We start from the raw sequence: 17720 nt of genomic DNA, 5'->3' as shown, positions 1-17720 counted from the left end.
CCACGTTGTCGAAGACTCCATTGGGCGGGCCACATCGTCCGCATGCCCAACACAAGAATTCCAAATCAAGCGCTCTATTCGGAACTCCTACACGGCAAGCAAGCCCCAGGTGGGCAGAGGAGACATTTCAAGGACACCCTCAAAGCCTCCTTGATAAAGTGCAACATCCCCACTGGCACCTGGGAATTCCTGGCCCAAAATCGCCCTAAGTGGAGGAAGAGCATCCGGGAGGGCGTTGAGCACCTCGAGTCTCGTTGCCGAGAGCATGCAGAAACCAAGCGCAGACAGCGGAAGGAGCGTGTGGCAAACCAGACTCCCCACCCACCCTTTCCTTCAACCACTGTTTGTCCACCTGTGGCAGAGACTGTAATTCCTGTATTGGACTGTTCAGTCACCTGAGAGCTCACTTTTAGAATGGAAGCAAGTCTTCCTTGATTTCGAGGAACTGCCTATGCTGATGACAAACCCAGTGGATGGACGTGGCCTTGTTAATCAGTACCCAATCCATCATCTCCAGCATGGCAACTCAGGGTGGAAGAATTCCATCTTGTACCAATGCTGAATACCATCTATAACTTGCAGAAATATCCAGGCGGTACTTGAATAACACTGATAATCCTTCACATTCTGGAAACCTTTTGAGATACGAATGATGATTTTACATTCACCAAATGCTTTCCAATGAAAGTATATAAAGCATAATATTTGATTAGTGTCAGTATTGACAAACAACTCATCTGCCAGATTGTATCATAATGGGGCTGATAATCATAGAACTGGATTGACTAGAGTGATCTAAACTCAGCCTTGATAACCATTCCATATATATGTCAATAACCATCCCGCTTAAGCTTTACTGCCCATGCTGTAACAACCAATTGCAATAATCTCATCATATTCAATGCAACTATCAGTTTGATAATCCCAACATTTATACTATAGCAACCACTCCAATAACATTTACATCTATACTACAGCAACCAGTCCGATAACCTTCACACCAACACTACAATGGTATGAGACATGAATTGGCTAGGACAGACTGGCAAATGATACTTAAAGGGTTGACGGTGGAGAGGCAATGGCAGACATTTAAAGATCACATGGATGAACTTTAACAAGTTGATGGTGGAGAGGCAATGTCAGACATTTAAAGATCACATGGATGAACTTTAACAAGTACATCCCTGTCGGTAAAAATAAAACGGAGAAGGTGACTCAACTGTGGCTAACAAGAGAAATTAAGGATTGTGTTAAATCCAAGGAAGTGGCATATAAATTGGCTAGAAAAAGCAACAAACCTGAGGACTGGGAGCAATTTAGAATTCAGCAGAGGAGGAAAAGGGGTTTAATTAGGAGGGGGAAAATAGAGTATGAGAGTAAGCTTGCAGGGAACATAAAAACTGACTGCAAAAGCTTCTATAGGTACGTGAAGAGAAAAAGATTAGTGAAGACAAATGTAGGTCCCTTGCAGTCAGAATCAGGTGAATTTATAATGGGGAACAAAGAAATGGCAGACCAATTGAACAAATACTTTCAATCTGTCTTCACTGAGGACGACACAAATAACCTTCCCGAAATACTAGGGGAACAAGGGTCTAGCGAGAAGGAGGAACTGAAGGAAATACTTAAAAGTCAGGAAATTGTGTTCAGGAAATTGATAGGATTGAAGGCCGATAAATCCCCAGGGCCTGATAATCTGCATCCCAGAGTACTTAAGAAAGTGGCCCTAGAAATAGTGGATGCATTGGTGGTCATTTTCCAACATTCTATCGACTCTGGATCAGTTCCTATGGATTGGAGGGTAGCTAATGTAACACCACTTTTTAAAAAAGGAGGAAGAGAGAAAACAGGGAATTATAGACTGGTTAGTCTGACATCGATAGTGGGGAAAATGTTGGAATCAATTATTAAAGGCATAATAGCAGCGCATTTGGAAAGCAGTGACAGGATCGGTCCAAGTCAGCATGGATTTATGAAAGGGAAATCATGTTTGACAAATCTTCTCGAATTTTTTGAGGATGTAATGAGTAGAGTGGACAAGGGAGAACCAGTGGATGTGGTGTATTTGGACTTTCAAAAGGCTTTTGACAAGGTCCCACACAAGAGATTAGTGTGCAAACTTCAAGCACATGGTATTGGGGGTAATGTACTGACGTGGATAGAGAATTGGTTGTCAGACAGGAAACAAAGAGTAGGAATAAACGGGTCCTTTTCAGAATGGCAGGCAGTGACTAGTGGGGTACCGCAAGATTCAGTGCTGGGGCCCCAGCTATTTACAATATACATTAATGATTTGGATGAAGGAATTGAATGTAATATCTCCAAGTTTGCAGATGATACTAAGCTGGGTGGCAGTGTGAGCTGTGAGGAGGATGCTAAGAGGCTGCAGGGTGAATTAGACAGGTTAGGGTGGGCAAATGCATGGCAGATGTAGTATAATGTAGATAAACATGAGGTTATCCACTTTGGTGGCAAAAACAGGGAGGCAGTATATTATCTCAACGGTGATAGATTAGGAAAAGGGGAGGTACAACGAGACCTGGGTGTCATGGTACATCAGTCATTGAAAGTTGGCATGCAGGTACAGCAGGCGGTGAAGAAGGCAAATAGCATGTTGGCCTTCATAGCGAGGGGATTTGAGTATAGGAGCAGGGATATCTTACTGCAGTTGTACAGGGCCTTGGTGAGTCCACACCTTGAATATTTGGTTCCCTAATCTGAGGAAGGACATTCTTTCTATTGAGGGAGTGCAGCGAAGGTTCACCAGACTGATTCCAGGGATGGCAGGACTGACATATGAAGAAAGACTGGATCAACTAGGCTTATATTCACTGGAATTTAGAAGAATGAGAGGGGTTCTCATAGAAACATATAAAATTCTGATGGGATTGGACATGTTAGATGCAGGACGAATGTTCCCGTTGTTGGAGAAGTCAAGAACCAGGGGTCACAGTCTAAGGATAAGGGATAAGCCATTTAGGACCGAGATGAGGAGAAACTTCTTCACTCAGAGAATTGTGAACCTGTGTTGTTGAAGCCAGTTCATTAGATATATTCAATAGGGAGTTAGATGTGGCCCTTACGGCTCTCGGGATCAAAGGGTATGGAGAGAAAGCAGGAATGGAGTACTGAAGTTGCATAATCAGCCATGATCATATTGAATGGTAGTGCAGGCTTGAACAGCTGAATGGCCTACTCCTGCACCTATTTTCTATGTTTCTATGTTTACAATGACATGTCCAATCACATCTACACTACAACAACTAATCCACTAGCCCTCACATCTACACTACACCAAAGGGCAATTGGACATGCACCTGAAGAGGTCTCATTTGCAGGGTTATGCGGAAACAGCTGGTGTGTGGGTCTAAATTGGACAGCTCTTTCAACGAGCTGGCACATGCATGCTGGGCTCAGTGGCCTCCTTTTGTGCTGTAGCATTCTATATAGGGCTAAAAATTCGGGTGCTTTACGCCACCGGTTACCAGCAAAATTTTGCGAAAAAACAGCAGCTGCCACGCGTGCACCTGCCGGTGGCGGGTTCTGCAGCCTCCACCATTTTCCGAGGGACGGCAGTGCTCCCCATAAAAGCTATAGTCCTGCAAATGTAAATTAGGGAGAGGATGACGTCAGTCAGCATGCAACACTGACTTAACGTTACCTCAGTGAACGTGGGGGCAGACAAAAGGCAGGTAACTATAGGTCGGTTAGTTTAACATCTGTAGTGGGGAAAATGCTTGAAACTATCATAAAGGAAGAAATAGCGGGACATCTAGATAGGAATAGTGCAATCAAGCAGACGCAACATGGATTAATGAAGGGGAAATCATGTTTAACTAATTTACTGGAATTCTTTGAGGATATAACGAGCATGCTTGCTATTGAGGGAGTGCAGCGAAGGTTCACCAGACTGATTCCCGGGATGGCGGGACTGACCTATCAAGAAAGACTGGATCAACTGGGCTTGTATTCACTGGAGTTCAGAAGAATGAGAGGGGACCTCATAGAAACATATAAAATTCTGACGGGGTTAGACAGGTTAGATGCAGGAAGAATGTTCCCAATGTTGGGGAAGTCCAGAACCAGGGGTCACAGTCTAAGGATAAGGGGTAAGCCATTTAGGACCGAGATGCGGAGGAACTTCTTCACCCAGAGAGTGGTGAACCTGTGGAATTCTCTACCACAGAAAGTTGTTGAGGCCAATTCACTAAATATATTCAAAAAGGAGTTAGATGAGGTCCTTACTGCTAGGGGGATCAAGGGGTATGGCGAGAAAGCAGGAATGGGGTACTGAAGTTGAATGTTCAGCCATGAACTCATTGAATGGCGGTGCAGGCTAGAAGGGCCGAATGGCCTACTCCTGCACCTATTTTCTATGTTTCTATGTTTCTATGTACCGATGGATGTGGTGTATTTAGATTTCCAAAAGGCATTCAATAAGGTGCCACACAAAAGGTTACTGCAGTAGATAAAGGTATGTGGAGTCAGAGGAAATGTATTAGCATTAATCGAGAATTGGCTGGCTAACAGAAAGCAGAGAGTCGGGATAAATGGGTCCTTTTCAGGTTGGAAATCGACGGTTAATGGTGTGCCACAGGGATCGGTGCTGGGACCACAACTGTTTACAATATACATAGATGACCTGGAAGAGGGGACAGAGTGTAGTGTAACAAAATTTGCAGATGACACAAAGATTAGTGGGAAAGCAGGTTGTGTAGAGGACACAGAGAGGCTGCAAAGAGATTTAGATAGATTAAGCGAATGGGCTAAGGTTTGGCAGATGGAATACAATGTCGGAAAATGTGAGGTCATCCACCTTGGAAAAAAAACACAATAAAAGGGAATATTATTTGAATGGGGAGAAATTACAACATGCTGCGGTGCAGAGGGACCTGGGGGTCCTTGTGCATGAATCCCAAAAGGTTAGTTTACAGGTGCAGCAGGTAATCAGGAAGGCAAATGGAATGTTGGCCTTCATTGCGAGAGGGATGGAGTACAAAAGCAGGGAGGTCCTGCTGCAACTGTAAGGGTATTGGTGAGGCCGCACCTGGAGTACTGCGTGCAGTTTTGGTCACCTTACTTAAGGAAGGATATACTGGCTTTGGAGGGGGTACAGAGACGATTCACTAGGCTGATTCCGGAGATGAGGGGGTTACCTTATGATGATAGATTGAGTAGACTGGGTCTTTACTCGTTGGAGTTCAGAAGGATGAGGGGTGATCTTATAGAAACATTTAAAATAATGAAAGGGGTAGACAAGATAGAGGCAGAGAGGTTGTTTCCACTGGTCGGGGAGACTAGAACTAGGGGGCACAGCCTCAAAATACGGGGGAGTCAATTTAAAACCGAGTTGAGAAGGAATTTCTTCTCCCAGAGGGTTGTGAATCTGTAGAATTCTCTGCCCAAGGAAGCAGTTGAGGCTAGCTCATTGAATGTATTCAAGTCACAGATAGATAGATTTTTAACCAATAAGGGAATTAAGGGTTACGGGGAGCAGGCGGGTAAGTGGAGCTGAGTCCACGGCCAGATCAGCCATGATCTTGTTGAATGGCGGAGCAGGCTCGAGGGGCTAGATGGCCTACTCCTGTTCCTAATTCTTATGTTCTTAAGTTCTTATGTTCAGGTAAGTTTGCATTTAAGCTTTTGGACTGGATTTTTTTGCTTTTATTGAAGTAGTTATCTTGCTGCAATACATGTTAAAAGTTTTTTAAGTGTGCAGGGAGTGTTGCTGGATGCTTGCAAGGCTCCAGATGGTAAAGGAAGGCCTCTGAGAAGACAGAAAATGCTGGAAATGCTCAGCGGGTCAGGCAGCATCCGCGCAGAGAGAAATAAAGTTCACATCTCAGGTTGACATGCTGCTGACCATGCTGAGTATTTCCAGCATTTTATGCTTTTATTTCAGATTTGCAGCCTCCGCTCACAGAGGGGAGCAGCAGAAAAGGAAAATGCAATAGAGGAGGAAGCAGAAGGAAGGATGCAACCTAAGCAGCCCCTTTCTGGCCGGGATATCTGATGTGGGACCATCCACCTTCGGTACCAGTGATCACAACCCCTATTCCCCTTTCAACATTTGTCCCAGACTTTACCTTCCCTCTGTTACTGACCATCACAGTGTTCTCTTGACCACAATGCTGAAATAAAAGACACCACAAAGCAAACATTCCAATCCAACTTTGACATCAAAAAAATCAACTCATCACCCTTTTGCATGCCCTTCGTGAATGTCTTGTGTGTGCCTTTGTCTATCCTGCTGGTGTCACACAGTGCTACCCCAGTGGCTGCAGCATGGCTGGTGGAAAGCTGCTGACTTTCAGTGGGGATACTGCACATGGCCTTGTTGGTCGATCTTGAGGAGCTGGTGGCTGGGAGTGTGAAATCGAGTGATGCCGTTTCTTCTTCTTCTTCACTCTCCTCTCCCTCTTCTTGGTTACCCACTGGCTGAGCAGGCTGCATTTCTTGGCTGTGTGAAATGAAGAAGGCACAAGCGTGGAGTTGTGGTGAGGCTGAAGGCGGGAAAGCAAGAGGGCAGGCGAGAAGAGGGATAACGTATGACGATACCACCATCTTGTGTCCTTTTAGTCCCGCTGCTGGCCAAGGGCTCAGCCATACCCCTGCCAAGAATGGCCAGCACTGTCTCCTCCAAGGGGGTGAGATGAAGCTAAGAAGCTAAGAATAGGAGTTTGGTACAGATTGTTAGTCGGTGAGTGATCGGTCAGGTGGGGGGTGGGGGCGGGGTGGGGGGGGTGGTGAAGTTGTACATTTAGAAGTGTGTGAGGCTAGTGGTGCTGTTGGTAGGAGACAGCTTTTGAAGGTGCATTCACTGACCTTGACCACTGGTCTGAGGCCATGAAGCTTCTTTGAACACTGGAGCCAGATTGTGGGGGCAACACTGCTGGCAGTGATGGCCTTAGTGACCTGGTCCCACATCGTTCTTTCTGGAGGGCCTCCTGGCCCCTGTGTGTAGAGGACCTCTCTTGCAGTGTTGACCCCCTGCTCAAAGCTGGAGTTGTACGTGCGAGACCCTCGGTGCCCCTTCCCTGCCTTGCCGAGCTATTTGTGGTAGTGCTGAAGCATTTTTCCCATTTTTTTAGGTGCGGAAAGGAATTCAGCTTTAAGAGCTGAAGACTCCCAGTTGGGAATTCTTTTCAATGTTAATTTTTTTTTGTTGCAGAAGGCAGTTGAGCTGTAAGAGCTAAAAGCTGACTATTTTTGTTCAGAAGGCAGTTTCTCTTTAAGAAACCAAAACTGCATTCTGAAATGACGTCCTCGCTTTAAGAGCAGGCTGTTCGAGCTGCAATGATGCTAAGGCCACGCTACATTGGAGCCACCTGCTGGGACGTATGCCACCAGGACGGTGCTGCAAGTAAGTTTAGCGCTGGGCTAATGTTAATTAGTTACCAGCGGCAATTTATTGGTCATTGCAGCGCCACCATTTTCAGTCGCCTGCGATGGCACCGGCAGGTCTTCAGCGACATCCAGTTTCTTGGCATATGAGTCTGCAAAGGGATATAGACCGGTTAAGTGAGTGGGCAAGAAGGTGGCAGATGGAATATCATGTGAGGAAAGTATCTTCTTCAAGGTTATTTACTTTGGTAGGAAGAATAGAAAAACAGAATGTTTTTAAATGGTGAGAAACTATAAAATGTGTGTGTTCAGAAGGATTTGGGTGATCTTGTACACGAAACAAAATACGTTAATATACAGATACAGCAAGCAATAAGGAAGGCAAATAGAATGTTGTCCTTTATTGTAAGAGGTTTGGAGTACAAGAGTAAGGAAGTCTTGCTACAACTGTACAGGGCCTTGGTGAGACCACACCTGGAGTACTGTGCACAGTTCTGGTCTCCATATCGAAGGAAGGATATACTTGCCTTCGAGGCGATGCAACAAAGGTTCACCAAATTTATTCCTGGGATGAGGGGGTTGTCCAATAAGGAGAAATTAAGTAGCATGGGCCTGCACCCTTTAGAGTTTAGAAGAATGAGAGGTGATCTCATTGAAACATATAAGATTCTGAGAGGGCTTGATTCTCTTGGCTGGAGAGTATAGAACTAGAGGGCATAGTCTCGATATAACGGGTTGGTCAGTTTGGGGCTGAGATGAGGAGAAATTTCTTCACTCAGAGGGTTGTGAATCTTTGGAATTCTCTACCCCAGAGGGCTGTGGAGGCTCAGTCATTCGTTTGATTTCAGGCTTTTTTGTTTTCAGGGCGATAACGACGGCGGGGCGGGAAAGTTAGCGGCCGGGAATAGTTTACGCTTTAGTATTTAAGTTTGGTATTTGGGCCCTGTGACAGGGAGTGCAGTGCTAAGGGAGGAGTTGTACACCTCTCTTGGCGCAAGGAAGGGAAATTCCCGAGCTAAGAGAGGCCTGGGAGGGGGGCAGGGGTGGAAACCTAAAAAACCCAACAAAAACATTCCTAAAACATTGCCCATGCCACCGCAACATAAATCGCACAAAAAATGAAAACAAAAAAACACTCACACTTACTTTTGGAGCACTTTACCTTACTCTCTGCCGATGGGATCGTTCGACCGCTCTGATTTCCCAGGCGGTCATTGCGGACCCATTTCCGGGCGGACGGGTCGGGCAAGACTCAAAACTTGCACTGGTCTCACAACCAGGGGCGTTGCACACCCAGCCCAGCTCTTCCCGGCGGTGCTGCTCAGTGCCGCGGCAAAACCCAACCAGAGGATCGCGGCAGAGCACTGCAAACCTCACCACCGTCTTTCACAACGCTCCGGGGCGAATCCCGGAGCGCAATGGACCGGAAAATCCAGCCCATTGAGCATATTCAAGGTTGGGATCAATAGATTTTTGGACTCTAAGGGAATCAAGGGATTTGGGGATCAGGCAGGAAAGTGGAGTTGATGTCGAAGATCAGCCATGAGCTTATTGAATGGCGGAGCAGGCTCGAGACTCACATGGCCTACTCCTGCTCCTATTCCTTATGTTCTTAACCCTCACATCTTCACCATAACAACCAGTCCAATAAACTTCACATTATACTGCAACAGCTAGTCAAATAACCCTGACAAATACAAATCTGTAAATACAGTAACTCAATAAATGCAGGATGTACAAAGTAGGTCACTCAGCATCAATAAAGAGAAAAGACAGATTATTGACATTCTGTATATCCCTTCATTAGATCTGATAATAGAGACAACCGTCATATATACAAAAATAATAACCAGCCTGATTATGAGAGAACTTTGAAATGTGTAATATTCAGTAAAAATCTGAGAGAAGAGAATGTATAATTAATCAGCTCGTTACCATAAAGTGAAATGGTCGGATTTCACAGCTTTTCAGCGGTTTGGGGTTCCTGACATGACATCCGGTTTCAAAAACCTCAAACTCCAAATAATAGATGATCTCGTATTGCTCCTGAAATCATTTAAGAAACTGAAATAAATTAACCGAATCAGAGTTTTTGATGTTCACTTTCCTTCTTATTATTTACTTTGCTGTGGTGCATTCTGGTTCATATTTAAGGTCTCGGCCTTGGCTCAATGGTAGCACGCTTGACTCTGAGTCAGAAAGTTGTGGACTCAGGTCCCACTCCAGAAACTTGAGCACATATGCGAGGCTGACACTCCAGTGCTTTTCTGAGGAAATGCTGCACTGTCAGAGGTGCCATCTTTCAAGATGAAACATTAAACCAAGGGCCAACCTGCCCTCTCAGGTGGGCACAAAAGATTCCATGACACTATTCAAAGAAGAGCAGGAGCTTTCTCCCTGGTGTCCTGGTCAATATTTATCCCTCAACCAACATCAGTAAAACAGATTACCTGGTCATTTATGTTCCCGCAGGGCATCAAAACTATGCAGTCAAGCATGGAGCAAGTAGCTAGCTCTATGAACAATGCTATGTGGCCCACAGCAACAGTGGCAACTCTGACAGCTTCAATGGAAGTGCTGCCATCTTGGCTCTGGGTGAGAGCGTTTCCTCTGGCTTTTAAAGCATGAAGGAAAGTGTGGATACGGGCTTCAAGAATGTCACATTACTCCCGGCTGGATCAGTGGGAGTGCTGAGGTGCAGCCCCATGGGATGCCTGCTTCCCCTGCCAGTCTCTCAGCCAGTGCCCTGGTTGGTTCCTGACAGGCAGCTGGGCCAGACATATGCAGCAGTCTGCAGCCCGGCCCTCTTATAGCCAGAGATCCGTCAGGTCACCCACCACAGCCATCTTCAGTGCCCTCAGTTAAAGTTCAGCAGGTTTCCGCCTCGAAAGCTGGAGTCACAGGGGAACCACCTCATGAGAGCCCCAGAATAAGGAAAAGAACATATAGGCAGGCACTAGGGATTTGCACAAGGGTGATTTTTGTTTCTCAGTTCTTAATTTTTGGAATTATGAAATTAAGACTGATGAAGCACCTTGATATTTTTAACTTTATCTTAACTTAGCTATTGGTCTTAACATTCATAAAATATACAGCACTGAACAGGCCATTCGGCCCAACTAGTCTGTGCTGGTGTTTATACTCCACCGAAATCTATTCGTAGTAGAGTGAAATACCCAAGAAGGTGCACACTTAAAGGGCCCAAATTTCGGGCCGCGCCTAGAACAGCGCAGCCCCGACCTGGACACCCGTTTTTTGCGCCACAAAGTGCGTCTAAAAAGTACTTACCTATTCTCCGGCTCCCTGCAGGTCCTCTGGAGCTGGGCGTGGCGTAGCACGAGCTGTGGGGGGCGGAGCCAGGTCCCTGCGCTGAAAACAGTGCCGGGACCTCTGCACATGCGCGCTACAGTGGGCGCGCATGTGCAGTAGCTCCAGGCGCCCAAAACTGTGGGAGGGGCCCGAAGTACGCAGCCACTAGCCCTGGCCAAATGGCCTCACTGGGGCTGTGTGAATAAGGCTCCTCCCACGGCCAGCTCCTGCTTCCTCCCGACCTGACTCGACTCCCGCTTTCCCCCCCACCCCCGCCCCCGGACTGGACCCAACCAGCGCTCCACCCCCCTCCCCCAACCCGACCTGACCTCCCTCTCCCTCCCTCCCTCCCCCCCCCGCCAACCCGACCTGAACTCTCTCTCCCTCCCTCCCCCCCCCCCCGCCGAACCGAACCGACCTCCCTCCCACCACCCCCCCCGACCCGACCCACGCTCCCAACCCCTCCTCCCCACCCGGATCCGACCCGACCCAACCTGACCTCCCTCCCCCCACCCCCGACACGAACCGACCCGACCCGACCTCCCTCTGCAGCCCCCCCGCCCCGACCCGAACCGACCCGACCCGACCTCCCTCCTCCCATCCCCACGGACCCGACCTGTGCTCCTGACCGCCCCCCACCCCAGACCGGACCCGACCCGACCCGACCTCCCTCCGCCCCCCCGACCCGACCCGCGCTCCCGACCCCGGACCCGACCCGACCCAACGCCACCTACCTGTAAATCTAGTGCTGGGGACGGGCCCTGCCCGAAGTCTCGGGCCCAGCCGGGCCCGGCCCTTTCAGCCTCTCTCCCCCTTCTCCTTCCCCCCCCTCTTCTCCTTCCCCCCACTTCTCCTTTCCCCCCTTCTCCTTTCCCCTTCTCCTCCCCCCTTCCCCTTCTCCTCCCCCCTTCCCCTTCTCCTCTCCCCCTTCTCTCCCCTTCCCTCCCCCTTCCCTCCCCATCCCTCTCCCTTCTCCCCATCCCTCCCCCTTCCCTCCCTCCCCCTCTGCCTCCCTCCCTCCCCTCCCCCTGCCCCCCCTCTCTCCCTCTACCCCACTCCTCCCCCTCCCCTCACTGTCAGAAACACAGACACTGACAGACAGAGAGTGAGAGACACACACAGACAGACAGACAGATAGAGACACTGACAGAGACACACTAGGGGGGAGGGCATCCCAGCACGCTGTTGGAGGGCTCCCGGTGCTGCAGTCGGTAAGTAGAAAATGTTTTATTTATTGATTTAAAAAAAACATTATTTCTTATTAATTTTTTTTGATTGATTTATTGGTTGATTTATTGATGTTTTTATCATTTATTATTGACGATGGCTCTTTATTTGTAAAACTGAAGTGTTTAATGTTTGTAAACTTCCCTTTAAACCCCTCCCCCCACCATTCCCTACGCCTGATTTGTAACCTACGCCTGATTTTCTAAAGTGTAGACAAGGTATTTTCGAGCGTACAAAAATCTTCACTTACTCCATTCTAAGTTAGTTTGGAGTAAGTTTTCACTGCCGAAACTTTGAAAACAGGCGTAAGTGGCCGGACACGCCCCCTTTTGAAAATAAAATTCTGTTCCAAAGTGAAACTGTTCTAACTGACTAGAACTGGAGCAAACTAAGTGTCGAGAATTTGAATTTCTAAGATACTCCGTTCTGCACCAGTTGCTCCAAAAAATCAGGAGCAACTGAGACCGAAACTTGGGCCCTTTGAGGGCATTCATGTGGTGGTTGTAAGGAAAATGATGAGATTGTAGGAGGGACTGGTGGTGCATTGGGGAGGGGAGTGATTATTCAACTAAACTTATCCTTGGTTATTTGCTACCACATAGCTCTGTCAGCTGATGGGATTGCTGACCCTTGCACTTCATCATCTGATCTTCCTGCTCCTTCTTGTCCACTTCTTCCTCCCCAGGTGTCTCTATGGGTTTGCCCCCATTGCAGAGCAATGTAATAGAGCATGCAGCAGCTGACAATGAATCTGGAGCTCTGTTTGGGCTGTGCAGCAAAATGCCTCCAGACCAGTCCAGACAACAGAACCTCTGCTTCAAAAAACCAATGGTTTGTTCCATCAGAGCTCGAATGGAGCCATGGCTGATTGTAGTGCTCCTCAGCATTTGTGCTCAGGTTTCTGCTAGAAGTCATGAGTCAGGGGAAAATTCCTTGTCCCTGAGCTGCCAGCCTGACACCTGATGGTCTTGGTGGAAGAGAGGAGGTATTGAGGACAGTCATAGGTTAAAGGCACCATCACAACTGCCAGCAAACTGGGCATCGACCTGCATAATGCAGTACTTGTCGTCGCACATGAGCTGGACATTCAGGGAGTGGAATCGCTTCCAGTTCCCCAATATCCCTGGCTCTTCACATGGTGTCAATGATGCCTCGCACCCAGGGAAAGGCTGCTATCCTGCAGCTCTTGGGTGCTGAAAATGGAGAATGGGATCAACTGGTTGCTCTTGGAGTAAAGCACTTCCATCACATCTCTGATGCAGCAGTGGACTGAAAACTGCGTGATGCCGCTTATGTCACCTTTTGCAGCTTGAAATGACCCTGTGACATAGAGACTAAGGGCCACCTTCACCTAGACAGCCACAGGCAATGCTGCCCACACTCTGATATGGGGATCCAGTTGGTGCTGGGACTGGTGACACAGCTCAGTGCCTGCGTCCCTCGTGAAGTGGAGGGCCCTCACACACTGCTCCTCAGTCAAGCTCAGGTAAGAAAAGTGATTCCTAAACACATGCATTGTGAAGGGCCTCTCACGCTGTCCGCTCCCAGTTAAAGTTCAAACAATAGTTTTCATCCAGCAAGCAGTTGATTGAGGCAAGTTTCAAACACAAAGTTCTACACTCTCCATGGTAACTTTCAAAACATTGCTTGCCCTACTCCAAGTTACATTCCCAGTCGGATTTTATAAAGTTACTGGTGCTTAGATCACTTCAAATATTCTAATATGAAGCATGTAAAATCAGTCAGTGAGGCAGAGGAGAACACCAAAAGTCTTGTGAATAACTCACACTTTTACAGGAATCAAAATCCTCATAACACATCTCGTGCAAAAAAACATCTGAGCAAGACTATAGACTTATTACCTTGCTTCCTTGTGTAAATCTTGAACTCACCTGTTTTTCCTGGACATTGTTGATCCTATTCAGACTGTACTTGTATCCCTCTCTTCGAACATCATTGATGTAATGAACCGCAAGTTCAGCAGCATTCCCCGCTCCCACCGCATCACAAGGAATTGCAGAAAAAGCGACAACTCGGTGATAAGCAAGGCCGTGCAAGTTAAAAAGCTGAATACAGGTCATGACTATGACCAACTGATTCATGATGCTTAAGGACTGGAACAATATAGTCGCACATTCAATTCCAAAAAATATATGTACAAGATAGAAAATTACACAGGTATAATAATACTTCTTACAGCATTTTGTAGCTTAGCCTGGGACAGAAGAAATTAATTTCACATATAACTGAAAGCCTGCAGATAATGGTCTAAACCGTTCTAAGAAAAAGGTGTGTCTGACTTTGCAAAGGTTCAATCGGTGCAATAAAATCCGTTTTATTTTTTGATCCCAGAAGTGATTGTGAAATCTGGCCCCAGATAAAGATCATTCTAGAAAATACTGTTGTTGACAATTCTTACAGAGTCCGGGGATGATATGATAGGACAGGCATATTAGTAATGAAGAGTAATTATTCCATGCAAGGCTATGGAATACTGTCAAATTAGTGACCTATGTCCAACTTTTGGAGTGGTAATTGCAGGATACCCAAATACAGTTATTGCCCAAGTGCTTGTGCACAATTTACTATTGACACATCTTGATTTTGATTGGCTAGTGAGACTTAAGCCATCTAGTGAAATATTAGATTTAATCATGAAAATGAAACAATTTAACTGGAACAAATGAATTGACTGTTGCTAACGGGTGTTCCCAGTTTCTGCAACAGAAAACTTTCTGTGCGGGGAGGATTTCAGTAAGATTTTGTACTTTTTGGGTTGCAAATACAATCAATTTGTGTGGGGGCGGTGTGGGGGGGGTGCGTGGAATGAATAATTTATTTTTGATAAGGGTATGTATTAGAGATACAAAAGAACTGTAGAAAGTATCTAAGGATGCATTTACATTGTAAATACTAGCTTGAGACACTTAGGGGCAGATCTTGACTTTGTGTGATAGTGTAAAATGGGTGATAGTAGCCCGTTTTACATCTCTCCCCAGTTTTATTTCCATTGAGGGAGGAATTTTAAACCCCCAAAAATTGGATGGTATGGGTTCGGCTGGGAGGTTAAAGAGTGGGGGTTGCGGCAACCATCCCACTCCCAGGAAGCGGCTCTTCATTTAAATATTATAATGAGGCTCCGTGCCTCATGGTGATCCACCATTTCAAATTTAACTCCGGCTAGCCGGGTTTCCCTGGCCTTGGGGAACCCGCCAGGTAAAGGGAGGAGAGGAGGGCTGGATCCAGGAGCTAAGTGCCTTTCCACGTACCTGCTGGGTCGAGCATCCCTGCCTCGCCAAGCCCCCATGATCGGACACCCCCCCTGGCCCATCCAATCTCACCCCGAGGCCTCCGATCTGCCCCTCACGAGTTCTCCAACCTCCCTGAGGCCGAGAACCCCACCCGCCTCTTACCCCCACTCACAATGCCTCCGATCTCCGATCGATCCCCCTCCCCCCACCCACCACCCCCCGGCCTTCGATCCTCGACCCCTGATCCCGCCCTGGCCCCTGATCACCCCTCCAGCCTCCAATCCCGTCTGTGGCCTTCCGGCCTCCCATCTCCAACCCAATCCTCCTCCGACCTCCCCTCTCCAATCCGACCCTCCTCCGAACTCCCCTCTCCAACCCGATCCTCTTACACTCTTCCCCTCTGGCCCTTCCCGTCTAGCCCCAATAGTCCAGCCCCAATCCTCTGCCGGCCCCGATTCTCTGGCCCCGATCATCCTCCGGCCCTGATCCTCCCTCCCTCTTCTCTGCGGCCTAGTGCCACAGGCCTATTCGGCCATCAGCCAGTCAGCCCCTCCATCTGGCTGGCTGCAGGCAGGAATCAGTGCTTTGAAATGCTAATACGGCCCTGTCGTTAAAATCGGTGGGACCTGTTCTCCCAGAATTTCCCAATTGTTTTCCAGCCCAGCTACCCCACCGCCCCCCCCTCCTCCGCAGCCCCCCATCCCTACCTGCCTCCAAATTTAAATTCCAGCCAAGGATACATGGAGCAGCAATAAAGATGAACAAACAGCCCAATGATGTTTTCTCCTGACATTGGACCACTTTTTATTCACTCCTTCTCTTACATTAAAACCTTTTACCAAGTCAAAAGCCAGATAGGAAACAGAATAACGGCTGGAAAAGGGGTTGTCTCAGATTCTGATATTCGTACTGCTACTGCTATTGAAAATCTTTATCGTGCTGAAAAGTTAAATCCTCCATGTCATAAAATACAGAACCAAATGGGAAAAGATTGGCCCAGAAATCCCAGTCAGCTGCTTCCCGCGGGCGATTGAGGGGAAAAAGGTAAAAAAAGATGTTCACTTACCTGTTCCTGCTGCATCCTCGCGAGTTCCCGGTCCTGAGGCCTCCTCTCCCTGCGCGTCGGAGCCCGTGCACGTCAGGACGTGTGCAGGGCTGGAGCTGCAGTCACATGGCTCTCGGCAGCCAATCCAGGTAAAGTATATTTTCATTCATAATAATGGGAACTCTGTAAGTTGGTGTTCTCATTATTATGAATGAGAAACCCCCCCCCCAAACACACAAAACTCTAATAAAAAATAGAAAAAATAAACCACATATTTTTATTAGTTTAAATTGAAGTTATTTATGTATTATAAAAATAAATATTTTTCCGATTGTTTTAAAAGTTTATTTAATTATGGTTTAAAATAAACTTACCATAGTGGGAAGAGTTTTTAACAATAAAATGTGCTTTTCAACTGTTATTTTATAATGTTTTTGTGTATTTTAAAACTCTTAGGCCTGTAAAAGTAGGCTATGCGCCTGCTTTTATCAGGCGCAAGAGTTTTCAGGACATCCGCTGGGCAAGAGATGGGTAAATACCGTGAGCTTGCCCATGCGAATGTCCTGGATGTAGAGACGCTTTGGATCTGTCACGCTCCAGCTCCAGCTTGATAGATCGAGCATTGCGCGCTGAAAACTGGCTTTTGCGATGCCTTCCCGGGTCCACACACACTCCGTACACACTCCATACGGACCCGGGTGGCCAGAATTAACTTCTGGTACCTGGCTTTAATCCTCAAAATTTCCTGACACTCCACTCTTAAACTGGACTGTCCATGCTTTAGAAATATCCATTAATGCTTAATATTGGCTTTAGATGCTGACGGTTGCTGTTTTCTTTGACTCAATGACCTGATATTTTGTAAGAAGAGACAACACGGATGATTTTGTCAATATTTGAAAACATTAGCACAGTGAACAGAGTTCTGTTAATGTTTGATTGATGGGACAGCCAGTATGTTTGTGGTATACCATCAGTTGCTATCCATTAAATAGACCTTGGCAGCCTTCCTAGATTGTAGAGTTTTGATCCTTCACTTGTGTTCTCAATTACACCCAGCAAAATCCTTCAAGTAGCTGATTATGTTAGTACTACAGTATCATGGACGTTTCTGTGAACTATTTAAGTAACCATTCATCTAGCTAATGATGGTAGCTTATGCTGTAATATATTTATGTGACATGTATGGCGTGGCTTTACTGCCTTACAAAATTAATTTCCTCCTTAGGTGATATCTGGTTTATAAGGGTAAATTCACCGATCCTGTATTCCTGCTAGGGAACCATGCTTAAAGATAGCACAGGTCAGAGAATTTAACCTAAAGAAATCTCTTTCATTGACTGGGCAAGAATGGTATTTGGGATTAAAATCGGCCAAATCCACTTAGCCTCCTGAGGCCACACCATTTCCGCCCAATTACATTTTGGGGGAGAAATTCATTAGCGCCCCGTTTGGGGTGTTAACTTTTTAAATTTTGAAACTTTAGCGCCAGGTGCAAAAGATTCTGAATTTCTTCTAAATTGGGCTTTGGTGTCCCAGGA

The 17720-nt window shown here is 46.8% G+C and overlaps 1 protein-coding gene across 1 annotated transcript in view; it reads right to left on the bottom strand.

Moving 5' to 3' along the window:
* LOC139266310 (alpha-2-HS-glycoprotein-like) overlaps positions 1-13985 on the bottom strand; it is a 33836-nt gene extending 19851 nt beyond the window's left edge. Inside the window, exons 1-2 of the mRNA XM_070884130.1 lie at positions 13776-13985; positions 9283-9393 (exon numbers count right to left, since the gene is read on the bottom strand). Coding sequence (XP_070740231.1) covers positions 9283-9393; positions 13776-13985 — 321 coding nt within the window. The remainder of the gene's footprint in view (positions 1-9282; positions 9394-13775) is intronic.
* Between the last annotated feature and the right edge of the window lie 3735 nt (positions 13986-17720).

Source organism: Pristiophorus japonicus, chromosome 6 (assembly GCF_044704955.1).
Source record: "Pristiophorus japonicus isolate sPriJap1 chromosome 6, sPriJap1.hap1, whole genome shotgun sequence".
Lineage (NCBI taxonomy): Eukaryota > Metazoa > Chordata > Chondrichthyes > Pristiophoridae > Pristiophorus > Pristiophorus japonicus.
The sequence above is the reverse complement of the archived record's forward strand: the minus strand, read 5'-3'. Positions and strand labels throughout refer to the sequence as shown.